Source organism: Gobio gobio, assembly GCF_949357685.1.
Source record: "Gobio gobio genome assembly, chromosome: 13".
Taxonomy (NCBI): domain Eukaryota; kingdom Metazoa; phylum Chordata; class Actinopteri; order Cypriniformes; family Gobionidae; genus Gobio; species Gobio gobio.
Window position 1 is genome coordinate 13,021,600 of NC_137106.1, and position 14,618 is coordinate 13,036,217.

The 14,618-nt window shown below is 41.3% G+C and overlaps 1 protein-coding gene across 1 annotated transcript in view; it reads left to right on the forward strand.

The window, feature by feature from the left end:
• Positions 1-13,831, forward strand: part of ndnfl (neuron-derived neurotrophic factor, like) — a 17,427-nt gene extending 3,596 nt beyond the window's left edge. Inside the window, exons 2-4 of the mRNA XM_079833791.1 lie at positions 3,726-3,917; positions 10,320-10,444; positions 11,777-13,831. Coding sequence (XP_079689917.1) covers positions 3,757-3,917; positions 10,320-10,444; positions 11,777-13,203 — 1,713 coding nt within the window. The 5' untranslated portion in view covers positions 3,726-3,756 and the 3' untranslated portion in view covers positions 13,204-13,831. The remainder of the gene's footprint in view (positions 1-3,725; positions 3,918-10,319; positions 10,445-11,776) is intronic.
• The last annotated feature ends 787 nt before the right edge of the window (positions 13,832-14,618 follow it).

A 14,618-nucleotide genomic window follows, 5' to 3' on the forward strand; every position in this document is an offset into this window, starting at 1 on the left:
CACATCACTGGGCCCATCAGCTGCAGATAAACACCGATTGAACATCTGAGAGTTTCAAACTTCCTCAACTCTCCCCCACAGACGCCGCTCGGCGGTGTTCATATTACCTCCAGGTGCTGTTTTGGTCGGTTTTGTTCTTTTTGTCGATGGGTTTTTATACCACCAAAGCAGCCTGCCGTTCGCACATAATGAGAGGAGTTGAATTCTATTTCCACAGTAAACCAATTTGATGTCGCTTGTTAAAAATAGAGACATAAATTCAAGTGAGTGTTTGCCAGGCAACGTGAAGTGCGGCTCTCGTCTCGCAGCGCGAGGCTTCTGTGTGGAGTGTCAAAGCGGTGTTAGCGGATAGCAAATTTTCTTTGCTCATATAAATAATTCCCTCTGAATAAAGGCAAATGTTTCTTGCTATCAATGAATCATCAGCTGGGATGAGGCTAACTTTCTCTCCCTCATCCTCTCGCGTTTTTCCTCCCTCTCTCTCTCTCTCTCTCTCTCTCTCTCTCTCTCTCTCTCTCTCTCTCTCTCTCTCTCTCTCTCTCTCTCTCTCTCATCTTGCCCTCACAACAGATGGAGTGTGAGAATCAACTGATTGACTGATAGCTCTGTTCTTCGCTTGTCAGCCATAATGAATAACCTTTGTGTTGAATGTCGGTTGACACACCAGTGAGTTTGTCAGCACCTTGGAAGATAAATAACAGCACTGTCATCTAGCACATCAGCCCCGAGTGCAGATGTGAGTTTCAGCCGTCAGAGTTGTATTCTGACAGGTTTTAGAAGATTTTAATCTTAATTTTAATTTAAAGTTGGCAGTTTATCTCCAACTTCCACATCGAGGACAAGGCAGATGTTTTTTAAGTATGATTGATTCACTTTTTTGAAATGAGATAAAGTCACAATTCTGCTGAATTATCAGTTCCTTTGAAACTCCCAGATGTCCTCATTTGTCTCGGAGCTTTCATAAGCCAAGGCATGGGACGTTTGTAATCTAAATAGATGGACTGATTGACAAGATACGGTAAATCAACGCTTCACTGCAGTCTGTAGTACGAATATGCGTACCTCCCTATTACACAGTATGCAAATACGGTGTGTCAAATGAGTAGAACAGTATAGTAGGGCGAACAATATCTGGATGACATACTACATCTGCGGAGATTGTGAAGTGTGTAACCAGTGGCCAGTGGAGCTGAAAGGATGTCAGTTTCTAAAAGATGAAAAACAAAAATGGCTGATAACTGAGTCAGACGGCTTTTTAAAAGTGCTGAACCAAAAAAAACATGAACATTTTAAAGGTCCCATGGCATGGCATTTTTCTATTATTTTATAGTGTTTCCTGAGGTGTACTTATATTATTAGTATGATTTTTACATCATAAAATGTCATAATTTAGAAATAAAAGGCATTTTTTCTATACTGCTGTTTGCCCTGTGGCTGAATGCCCTGCTTCAAGAGGCGTGTCTGCTGTGAGACTTCAGTAAAAACGGCCACTGTTGTGATTGGCTGACATCTTTGCATTTTAAATGAGCGGAGGGGGCGTGGTTTAACGAGGCACGAGCAGGCACGAGTCTGCCAGAGAGACGGATGGACCTGTGTTCACTTCTCATCAGTTCTCTCAGCATGTCTCAGTTCAGGGTGAACTGTTGTAGTTACTAGCATATACTTCAGGTTATTAGTTTATTTCTAGTCGGAGGGGCTGTCACTCATGTCAGAAAGTTAGTAACTTTAGTAAATTATGGATCAGCGCTGACTCGAGACGCGAACCGTTTAGAACGATTCAGTCCGATTTGGTGAACTGGTTCGGTTCACTAAAAAGAACCGATTCAAAAGAATGATTCGTTCGCGAACCGGACATCACGGAGACGAAGCGATTGCTAACAAAGTTATTTATAGTAACTACTGAGTTATGAGAGCGCTGTCAGTCAGCGCGAGTTTATTGTGTTTGTATCTGAGAGTTCTGAATAAACACGAGTCCCAGTCACACCGAGTCCTCTTCATCATTATTCTACCAACTTTGTAACACATGCAATGTACCATTACAGCGAGATGAACGAGTAAGTAAGTGTTGAATATAGCATTATTTCTAGATATGTTCCAATCATATGAATAGCGTCATTGACGCGCATTGAGTGACGTTACACAGCGCAAACAAAGACACAACAGCTGTAATCGAATGTAATCCAGTTTATTGTGGGGAAAGCTGGCTAGCCTAGCCGGATACCCTAACGCTTACCCTCCTTCTGCTTAATCTCACGCCGCGTTTGGTGCCTCCGCTGTGGGCCAGATGCAGTACTGGGGGTCGGGGATGTTGGAGGCCGAGCTTCGGCGTGTTTGAAGTTTATCTCTAAAGATGTGGCTCTGCTGATGTTGAGCAGAAACTCCCGACTGTATGCACATTTAAGAACAGATAGACGTGTCGAGGACGTACAAAAACACTGACTCACAAGATAGAAAACACGAAAACACCGTTCTGTCGGGAGAGAGAGAAGCCGCTGCATGTCCACAAATAATAAATAATTAGCTACACATAAGAAATCAATGATCACAGATCAGAAGGAACTGAAGAAAGACTTCTGTTTTCATTTGTACATCCAAACACTGAGAAACTGCCAGTGTTCACTCGTTCACAAGTAACGTTAATGATCTCGAGTGTTTGCATGGGCGTGCCAGATTCTCTGGGCGGGGGAAAGGGAGGAAACCGTTCCTGCTTGGACGTCAAAGCAGGAGACTTCAGGATTGGCTAGTCTGGCCTGTCATTTTCTCAAAGGCAGAGAAAGACAGCCAGAACTCGGTTTTACACCGATCAACATTTCTATCCACTTGGGGACAATATTCAGGCTAGGGGAACTCATATTAATGTTGAAATACCTCATAAAATGAAAATTTCATGCCATGGGACCTTTAAAGCTATTGCCTCAGTGATAAGCTGTTGTAAAGCCACGTTTTTTAAAAGTGTTGTTAGTATGCCATAGGTCAAAGGTCAGACAGGTATGTAAAGAAGCCAAACTTCTTAATCAAATGTATTAGTATGGTAATGGAAATCTTTCTCCACCAAACGTTTTAAAAAAAGCATCATTGTCCTTTGATGTCACCCTTGTGTTTTTTAGTGAGCACAATATGTAAGATTTTTGGATTAAAATATACAAAAACCCCTAGAACAATGTTATATATTTTGTTGACTTGTGTACTTACATTATCCTAAATGTTTCCAAGAATCTTTAAATCTAGATTAATAAGCAATTTTAACCAGGACACTTACCGTGTCCATGCATTGTCTATCAATGACATTACCCTAAATTTAGATGGAAACACCAATTGTAATATAATATGTTTTATTAGACACGTGAGCAACTGTTTGGATTGTTTTGGATCTTATTGTTTAAATCTCGTTTTCATGATTTACCACGAGTACCATGTATGACCATGCCTAATATCGATCTAGCTTACTGCAGTGTGCAACGAGTGTCTCAGAGTAGCCGTTGAGCGAACGCACAGAGTAGCATGATAACATAACTCAACACACTCAAATGTATGTAATATGATAACAGTGCTGACACATATGCATGAGCGGAAGAAGCGGAAGCGGCGACTGTGGCATAATAAAAGCTCCACTGCTCTTGAGCCGTGTGTTGAGCTTGTCTCTCATTACATACGCTACATACATACATATTGTGCCTTTAAAAGCTCTCACCTCTTCTTTAAAAATTACATTCTTTATTTTCCAGGCAAGCGAGTGGCCGTTTGTGTTGGACGAGGATGGCTCTCTCCTGGTGTCTCTGCCTGGCCATGGCCCTCTTTTCTGGTCCCGGGACCATCAGTGCCCTGGCACCTGAAAATGAAGTGACATTACACCCAACAACATGGCTGAGTGAGAACAGGGTCACACCAGTACATCTGCCTAAAGGACGCGCTCGCAGGTAAAAGACAGCTTGGGGGTCTGGTGGGACATAGACAATACAGATTTTCATCAATAAAGGGAAGTTACACTAAAATTGGTCAAGTGGACCAATCAGAAAGGAAAGGAATGAAAGAGAAACACTGATTGTGTATGTTTTGCAGCTTCTAACTCAAATAGAGAAGAAATGGAAGAGTGGACGAGTTTAAATCAACATTGTAGTCCTCAAGAGAGAGATTTCTAAAACGGCATAATCACTTAGCAGGGAATCAACTCGTCTGAAAAGCACTGTAAACTGATATCTGTCCTCTAGAGCAGGGGATTTCAAACACCCAGGAGGTTGCAATGGGGTAGAAAATGGTGGGTAGAAAAATATACAATATTAACTTGATACAAAATAAACATTTCCTGGTATTCATCACAGTCATGTTCTCACTGTCTTGTCTAGTTTTAAAGCCCTATCCGGACGGTGATAGTTTCTCAACATTTACAGTGCATCCGGAAAGTATTCACAGCACTTCACTTTTTTTTCCACAATTTATGTTACTGCCTTATTCCAAAATGGATTAAATTCATTATTTTCCTCAAACTTATACAAACAATACTCCATTATGACAATGTCAAAGAAGTTTGTTTGAAATCTTTGCAAATGTATATACATTTAAAAAAAAAAATCACATGTACACAAGTATTCGCAGCCTTTTCTCAATACTTTGTTGAAGCACCTTTGGCACCAATTACAGCCTTGGCACACCTATTTTTGGGCAGTTTCTCCCATTCTTCTTTGCAGGACCTCTCAAGCTGCATCAGGTTGGATGGGGAGTGTCAGTGCTCAGCCATTTTCAGATTTCTCCAGAGATGTTCAATCGGGTTCAAGTCTGGGCTCTGGCTGGGCCACTCAAGGACATTCACAGAGTTGTCCATTCTTTGTTATCTTGCCTGTGTGCTTAGGGTCGTTGTCCTGTTGGAAGATGGACCTTCACCCCAGTCTGAGGTCCAGAGTGCTCTGGAGCAGGTTTTCATCAAGGATGTCTCTGTACATTTGTGCATTCATCTTTCCCTCGATCCAGACTAGTCTCCCAGTTCTTGGCACTGAAAAACATCCCCACAGCATGATGCTGCCACCACCATGCTTCACTGTAGGAATGGTATTAACCAGATGATGAGTGGTGTCTGGGTTCCTCCAGACATGACAATGACACTTGCCATTCAGGCCAAAGAGTTCAATCTTTGTTTCCTCAGACCAGAGAATTTTGTTTCTCATGGTCTGAGAGTCCTTCAGGTGCCTTTTGGTAAACTCCTGGCAGGCTATCATGGCCACTCTACCACACAGGCCTGATTGGTGGAGTGCTGCAGAAATGGTTGTTCTTCTGGAAGGTTCTCCTCTCTCCACAGTGAAACGCTGGAGCTCTGTCAGAGTGAACATTGGGTTCTTGGTCACCTCCTTGACTAAGGCCCTTCTCCCCCGATCGCTCAGTTTGGCTGGGCGCCCAGCTCTAGGAAGAGTCCTGGTGGTTCCAAACTTCTTCCATTTACGGATGATGAATGCTGTGCTCCATCCAGCGCTGCAATGATGCAGACAATGTATCTGTACCCTTCCACAGATCTGTGCCTCGATACAATCCTGTCTCAGAGGTGTACAGACAATTCCTTGGACTTCATGGCTTGGTTTGTGCTCTGACATGCACTGTTAACTGTGGGACCTTATATAGACAGGTGTGTGCCTTTCCAAATCATGTCTAATCATCTGAATTTACTACAGGTGGACTCCAATCAAGTTGTAGAAACATCTCAAGGATGATCAGTGGAAACAGGATGCACCTGAGCTCAATTTTGAGTGTCATGGCAAAGGCTGTGAATACTTGTGTACACTTGTCATTTTAATACTTGTCATATTTTTAATACATTTGCAAAGATTTCAAAAAAACTTCTTTCATGTTGTCATTATGGGGTATTGTTTGTAAAAATGTTGAGGAAAATAATACATTGAATCCCTTTTAGAATAAGGCTGTAACATAACAAAATGTGGAAAAAGTGAAGCGCTGTGAATACTTTCCGGATGCACTGTACATTTAAACCAAGCAGCTTTATGTTTACCTCATGTAAATATGAATTAATTCTTATTATTCCAAACATTTGACATTTTATTTACAGCAGACAATCATGCAACTGACCATGTGAACAGTGCATTCCCGGGTTTGTATAGGATCACAAAACACACTCCTCCACTGTGAATTAATCGGCAGCTGAATGCATTCGTTTTATCACTGAGGTGCCATGCAAATCCATAGGTCTACATTATTTTTCATTGGCTGAATGTTTGTGGGGACCATAAACTGTAAAAAAAAGACGGATGACGCACCTTCACTATCTTCCATTGAAGTAAGTGAAGCCGCCAGTGTCCCAACATGGCGTTGACATCTTGGGTCTCGAGTCTGCGCAGTAGCAACTTGGAGCCTGAAGCTTGGTACATACTCCACAAGAACAAAGAAATGTGTTCGTTTTCTCAAGGTGGCAAGAACAAAGTTCATTCTGGCTAGGACATTCCATACTTCACGAGAAAAGCAGCTGCCGAACATTTCACACAAAAGTTCTCAGACACCCACAAGAATAAAAGTCCTGCTCAGATGATGTGTCTAGAACAAGCTTCAAGAACTCCCAGACCGATCAATCCCCCCCCCCCCCCCCAATACAATATTTCTCTTGTAGACAGTTTGTGTTTATAGTACAATGTAGCGTCATGTCTGTAATATTCATATTATGCTACATTGTACTAGCAACACACAATCTTCATGACTTTCTGAAATCATTGATGGGGTAATTTATCTCCTATCTGTTTTATTCTTGTTAATGGTCTTAAAATCATGAAACAGATTTCTCAGTTCGAACCCAATAGCTAAACCCAAACCCAGCAGCTAAAACGGCAGCTTTTTTTCCATTAGCAACACTAGCCAGTGAGAATCACAGTGAGAACTGCTCCCTCACCCGTAACAGAGGTGGTGTCAGGCTTCAGACTGAGCGCGAGAAAGAGAAGAAGAGACTGAGTTTCAGTGCACAGCCGCGGGGCAAGAGCTGCTGATCATAAATCAAATTAATTAATCTATTAAAAGATTGTAACTGTGCCTTCCACACAAAAATCTCACAAAAAAATTGCATTGAAAGGGTAAGGGATAGACACACCTGAACTGAACCTGCCAGCAATCCCTCAAACTAAAACTATGACCCTTTATTTCATTGTCAAGGTCAAAGTTAAACCTAATTACCAGAAGAATGAAATCAATATTATGATAATGTGCTATGCTGGTAAGCCAGCAGCATGCAAATAAGAGATCCAAATCGCATTAAACAAACGCGAGTCTTAAATCTAATGTCTGACTATTTCCATAGAAATAATATAATGAGCAGTTGAAGATGCAGAACACCATTGACTGAAGGCAGCCACACACGCTTGTTTTCAAGGTCAGAGGAAGTGGCGGTTGCCAAATGGCTGGTGTTACCAGAATGCACAGAGGGAGGTTCACCAGATTCTGCCCAGTGTGATGTTATTCACCGAGCGGGAATGAATGCGTTTCCTGCTTGAGTGAAGCGCTCTACAGTGATGCTGCACCTGGCATCAGCTGTGATCTGTAAACATTAGGGTTTGTGGAGATGCATATCTAAACGGCGGTGATGGGTCGATAGAAGCTTATCAGAGATCAGTCATTCTGGAGTCATCTTCACCTTCATTAGCAGATCAACCTGCGCAAACAACAGCAGTCAAACAGTCCCAGAGGAAGCTCTGCGGCTTGTTATTTAAAGGCGTCATGTCATACACTTTTTAGCATGACATTTCTTTCCTCTGAGGTCTGTTTAAATAATGTTTTTTTGCTCCAAAACAGTCATAATTTAACTTTAAATAACCACTTTGTTTTTACACCCTCTCTGACCCTTATTATGAAAGGGATAGTTCACACAAAAATACCCTCATGTCATTCTAAACCTGTATGCATGTATTGCAAAACAGAACAGAAGATATTTTGAAGAATATTGGTTTGAAGAACAGTTTTGGTGACCATTGACTTCCACTGTATGGACAAAAAAAACAGACATTTCAAAATATGTCCATTTAAATTGCCTTGAGGGGGGAAAAAGTCATACATGTGGATGAGTATATAACAACAACAACACAATATTCTTTTTTGTGTGAACTTTTTGGGTCTCTTTAATGTAAACACCTTTATATATATAAAAAAACAGCCTTCTACTCATTAGTGGGTTTGCTGGCAGGTACAATAGATGCCAAATGTTCACGATACAAAGACACGTCGCTCAAACTATAAAGGTCAAACTGAAATGTTCAGGGAATTTGTTAAAATAAACTTAAACCACTAGTTTCTAATGTTGAGATCTTTTTGAATGATACACAGAGCCAGGAACTGCACAGGGTTGAGTGGACAGTGGCTAAATCTTACCCTGGTGTTTAGAAATAATAATATGAATATAAGCAGATCAAGTTTCTGAATAATGTTACTTATAAATGTGGGCAGTCACGTGTTAAAGTCTTTGAGTTTCTGATGTCAGAGTCATACATCCAATGGTTTTGTAACAAGCAGCTTAATTATAATTGAGGGGCATTTATGGAAGCCTGTTTCTGCTTCAGGGTAAAAAAATAAAACGGGTATTTTTGAGAATTGTGAGAATTAGTCACAATTGTGAGATATTACGTCAGTTACAGTGCCTTCCACTAATATTGGCACCCTTGGTAAATATGAGCAAAGGCGGCTGTGAAAATAAATCTGCATTGTTTATCCTTTTGATCTTTCATTCAAAACATTCACAATATTCTAACCTTTCATTGAAGTAAAACAATTGAAAGTGGGGGGAAAATCTCATTAAGAAATAAATGTTTTTCTCTAGTTCACATTGGCTACAATTATTGCAACGTCCTTTTCCCAAGATAACAGCTCTGAGTCTTCTTCTATAATGCCTGATGAGTTTGGAGAACACCTGACAAGATAATCTCTCCAGATTCCTCAGATCCATGTTGGTGCTTCCTCTCTTCAGTTCACCCCACTCATTTTCTATAGGGTTCAGGTCAGAGGACTGGGACGGCCATGGCAGAAGCTTCATTTTGTGCTCCTAAGTGACATTTTTGATGTTTTGTCATTGTCATTGGATCAATGACCTGATGGAAGATCCAACCATGGCCCATTATAAGATTTTTAGCAGAAGTGGTCAGATTTAGATTTTTTTATCTTTTGGTATTTGCTAGAATCAATGATGCCATGTATCTGAACAAGATGGACCTCCAGGAAAAAAATATGCCCACAACATTTAAGATCCAGCGGTATATTTAACCATGGGCATGAGGAACTTTTTATCCCTCTTTGCACCAAACCCATCAAGTGGTTTACTGCCAAAAAGCTCTTTTTTTTGTTTCATCTGACCACATAACCAGGTCCCGTTTGAAGTTCCAGTGGTGTCTGACAACCAAATATGCTGGAGTTTGTTTTTGGGTGAGCGAGGAGGATTTTTCTTGAAAACCTCCCAAACAAATTGTGGTGATGTTGGTGCTGTTTGATCTTCCTGACCCCAAGACCCAACTAATCTCTGCAATTCTCCATCTGTGATCCTTGGAGAGTCTTTGTCCACTCAAACTCTCCTCCTCACCGTGCATCAGGACGATATAGACACACGTCCTCTTCCAGGCAGATTCATAAAATCTTTAGTTGATTGAAACTTCTTAATTATTGCCCTGATGGTGGAAATGGGGATTGTCAATGCTTTAGCGATTTCCTTACAGACACTTTCTATTTTGTGAAGCTCAACAACCTTTTGCTGCACATCAGAACTATATTCTTTGGTTTTACTCATTCTGATGGATGATTAAGGGAATTTGGACTTTGTGTTTCCTCATATTTATACTCCTGTGAAACAGGAAGTCATGGCTGGACAATTTCATCCTCCTAGTTACCCTGGTGTACCCTTTTTATACATAAGAATGTGAATATACTTCTTAAGAATGTATGCCAATAATAGTGGAAAATATGCATTAAAGAAAAACATTTCAAAAAGGAGATTTGCCCCCACTTTCAATTGTTTTACTTAAATGAAAGGTTAGAGTTTTGCACATTTTTTGAATGAAAGATCAAAAGGATAAACAATGCATATTTAATTACACATCCGCCTTTGCTCATATTTACCAAGAGTGCCAATATTACTGAAGGGCACTGTATGTTAACAGTTTTTCATCTTAAAAATGCACAAATAATAGATTCTTCAATGAGACACGATTAGGCTAGTGCAAATTATTAAAGTATATTGTTTGACCAATTCATTTATGCAATATATAATTCGATTTTTTTGAGAGGTCTTATGAACAATTAGACCAAACCATTTCATGTGTGCCTTGTCTAATACATACGGATATGGATCTGTGTTTCAGACTGTATTTCACACTAAAGAAGAAAGCTGATTTGCTGTCTGTTACTGTGAGCCCCTGTGCAGTGCCCATCGAATGGAGCTTGGCTGTTCGGACCTTGAAGGATAAACCACCTAAAAAAGCACACTGTGAGTTTGTGTGTGTATGCTTATTCATGTACTTGTGTCTGCTTGAAGGTATATTTGTGCATGCATGCAAACACGTACTTGTGTGTTTGGGGAGTATTGGCATAGGCCTAACCAGGGCTAACAGACAACTCAGGGATTTTGTATCCAAAGGGCGGACGGGTTACATCCCTTCAGAGGCTCTAATGAAGAAGCGAAGCAGTCGCTTGAGGCTCACTGATTTAATTAGCAGGTGTAAAACTGCTGTTGTGTTGCTTTAGGGCCTCTGTGGACAGAATATTCTCCTCTTATCCATCTCCAAATCTCCAGGCTGTTCCCCTGATGAGAAAGTAAAACATTTTCAAACAGAAACAAAGAGACAACATATGCACAGTCTGGATGGATAAATATTAACATCTGTTCCTAATTTTAACGGTGTTTTACAATAAGATTCTATTTGTTAACATTGGATAATGAATTGGGCATCATGAACATATAATGTACAGCAATAAACTATTAACACAGTTGCATTTATTAATCTAAGTTAACCGAAAATGTTGTTTTGAACCCAAAAACAGTGGAAAAGTATTTTCAAAAATAATTTTGTTCCACAGAAGCAATAGAAAAGTGATACAGGTTTAGAATAACATGAGGGTACATTTTTGTATTTCTTTAATGTTAATTATAAATATACTGTTGTTCATTGTTAATTCATATTTGTGCATGCTAGATATTAAATTATACAACTTTTAAATATATATTTGTATATGTTAAATTAACATTAACCAAGACTATACCTAATGCATTAACTAATGTTAACAAATTAAACCTGACATTGACATTATAACTTAATTTAATAAATATTTAACATAAATATTCATAATGCTAGACAGATAATTACATTTTTAAACTATTTTGTTGCAAAATGGATTTTACAATTATCTTAATTCATATATTTGGAAGACACATACTGTATGTATCATGTGTTTTAACAGTACCTGACTAATCCTGATGATTAGTTTTTGTTTTATGACGATATGTTTCTGCACTCTGCTTTCGTAATATTGCGCATATACTGAAATGAAGGGGTAGTCTGGCAGGCAAAGCAGCAGCATTATAAAGTCATAAAGTGACATATAAATCATTTAGACTGTGAACTCAGGGGTCCCCATCTACACCTTTAAATTATTCACTTTGATTACCAAATGTTCCCTCTAAAAGTGTGCCGACAAAAGTAACGATGGTTTGCATGAAAAACAGGCTTATGCGTGCATGCAGCCCGATGTTTTTTAGCTCTCTTTTGATTAGAGCTTTTGAATATGCTTGATCTTGATCTGAAATGCTTCGTTTCTGCAGGGAGCTCGAAGAAGAGCATGCCTGAGGTTTGGTGGAGAGGTTCTGGAAGAGAGGTTAGGATTTACACCTACACGGGCAATGCCGTAGACACCTACACCGGTCCTGCCTACGCTCCAGCATCCATCTACATCCTGCGGCTGAAATCAAACGAGCATGACACGCAGGTGTCGGCATACCTGCACGAAGGTCCTGGTCCCTCGGAGGCTTTCCCGGAGCTGCCGTCAGACCCCAGAGTGCACACACTCGGGGTGGGCATGACCAGTGTCACCTTAAACTGGGCTCCGAGTTCATCCATAGTTGTTAAAGATGGTCACCAGCCACATCATGAATATTGCGTCTTAGTCAACCACAAACACAACTACCGAAGTCTTTGCGCTGCTCGAGAGGGAATCCGAAAGGAGATACAGAGTGTGCAGAAGAGACAGAGGAGGGACAAACACAGCAAGGAGATTGTGTGGGCAACGCTTAAAGACTGGTGGTGGCGGCACCCGGATACCCTTGAGGATCGTGAATCATCCCCAACTGACAAGTTTGAGGACCCTGGATGTGTATGCAGGGATGTTGAAAGCGTGTGCACGGTTTCGGACTTGCTTCCGGATACACAGTACTATTTTGACGTCTTCGTAGTGGACAGGGTTAACGGCACGAGTGCGGCCTACACCGGCACTTTCGCCCGCACACACGAGGAGGCTCGTCCTGCGGTCACGTCCTTACGGGAAGGCCAGGTCAAATGGGTCACTTTGAGCGGGGACACAAGCAATCTACCGGGGGATCAGTTTCGATTTAAGCCTCGTGGGTGGCAACAAAATGGCCTCCTTACCTTGCACACCTGTAACGGCACTAGTAAAGTCAAGGTCACCGTCTCTAGTAAAGGACGGACTTTTACGTCTCAAGAGGTGGGACACCAGCTGGCTCAGATATGGTTGCATGGTGCCCCGTCATACCTCATCCAGCTCCAGGCCTTGGCTCCAGGTCCCTCATCGTCAATCCCTAAAGGCAATTTCGGGAAGTCCAAATTCTGTCTCAAAATGCAGGCATCATCGGCGTACCACCGCCGAGCTGTGCCAGTGTTTCCCACCACATTGCAGATTAAGTCTTTCAACAAGCTGCGGACCTGCAACTCCGTCACTCTCGCCTGGATGGGGACTGAAGAACGGAGTCTATATTGCGTGTATCGGAGGCAGATCCCACTTGGCGGCAAACACATCTTAACGGATCGCTGCATCGATCCAGAGTCGCGTCCAGCCAATGAGAGAGTCCTCTGCAAGTATTTCCAAGAGTTAAACCCACGTCGGGCGGTCACTACAGCGGTGATCGGTGAACTGGAATCAGGGGTGCTATACGTGTTTGACGTTTATCTTATGAGACGCTGGGGGCTTCCAATTAAGTACCACAGCAAGACTGTGAGAACCAGGAGCGAATGTTGAGCGGGCACCTCAGAATCTTGCTCTCGGTGGAGAAGGACTCAATGGAGAGACAATATGCCACGGGGAAGCCAATGTAAGGCCAGAGAGGGAACTGTTGGGGGCCTGGATCTGGTGCAGTGGAGGTCGAACATGACCACTGAAAGACATAAACACACATTAATATGCCAACACAGACACACAAATACAAAGAGAGGTGAGACCAAGCTCACACCAGCAAAAAACAATTTACTTTACGATGTATTAATGTTTGTGTTGTTGTTGTGCGTGATGCCGTCTCTGTTGTTAATTATACAGTATTGAGTGTCTGAATAACAGAAAGTCTCTAGTTTCTTACACGAAAGAGGACCGTGCCAAAATATGCAAGAGAAACAGCCGGAGGGCTTTGAGCACCAGTGCTAACCAGAGCTGTATCAGATCTCTCAATCTGCCACCAGTATCAGAGAAAGACACCAAGTATGGGAGCGGCGAGAGAGAGCGAAAGGAGCTGTGTGAAGTCAGTGTGTTGATTATGCTCTGCTAAAGCATGCAGCAGGGAAAAACGCGTTAGCAGTTCGCTTCATTGTCTGTGATGTGATTGTTGTGCCGCGCTTGTGCGCACTAATAAAAATGCAGTTACCAACCAGACATGAAAATGATCTGTAGACGTGTCACATTTTGACATTCTTCAAGGGCAACGGCTGCTCATAATCCTGAATATAAAATGAACTGAAATGAGGTACACGTGAAAGCAATTCAAATGAGACATTAGCAAAGTGCCGTTAGCAAATCGTACCGCTGTGACGATACGAAAGTCTCACAATCAATAATATTGATTATAAAAATAATCAACAGACATGAGCTCTTCATTTACAGAGAACTTTGGATGCTGCAGTTCCACAGGTATCAAAGTGCTCCAGTGGCTCCCTCTGCTGTCCAAATGAGGAAAAAAACACTGGACAGCTGTGGGGTGGTGGGGATTTTGATCCAATGACTAGAATCTTTTGAGTTGATTCACAAAAACATTAGTTCTACAGGTGAGATTGAATTTTTGAAAATTGTCTTCCATAGAAGAGGAAAAAGTCTTACCGGTTATTGAGGATGATGTATGGGTGCATTAAAGGGTTAGTTCACCCAAAAATGAAAATAAATGTCATTTATTACCCACCCTCATGCCGTTCCACACCCGTAAGACCTCTGTTCATCTTCAGAACACAAATTAAGATATTTTTGTTGAAATCCGAAGGCTCAGTGAGGCCTCGATAGGGAGCAAAGCAATATACACTCTCAAGATCCATTAATGTACTAAAAACATTTAACATTTAAATCAGTCCTTGTGAGTACAGTGGATCAATATTAATATTATAAAGCGACGATAATATTTTTGGTGCGCCAAAAAAAACTACATAACGACTTATATAGTGATAACCGATTTCAAA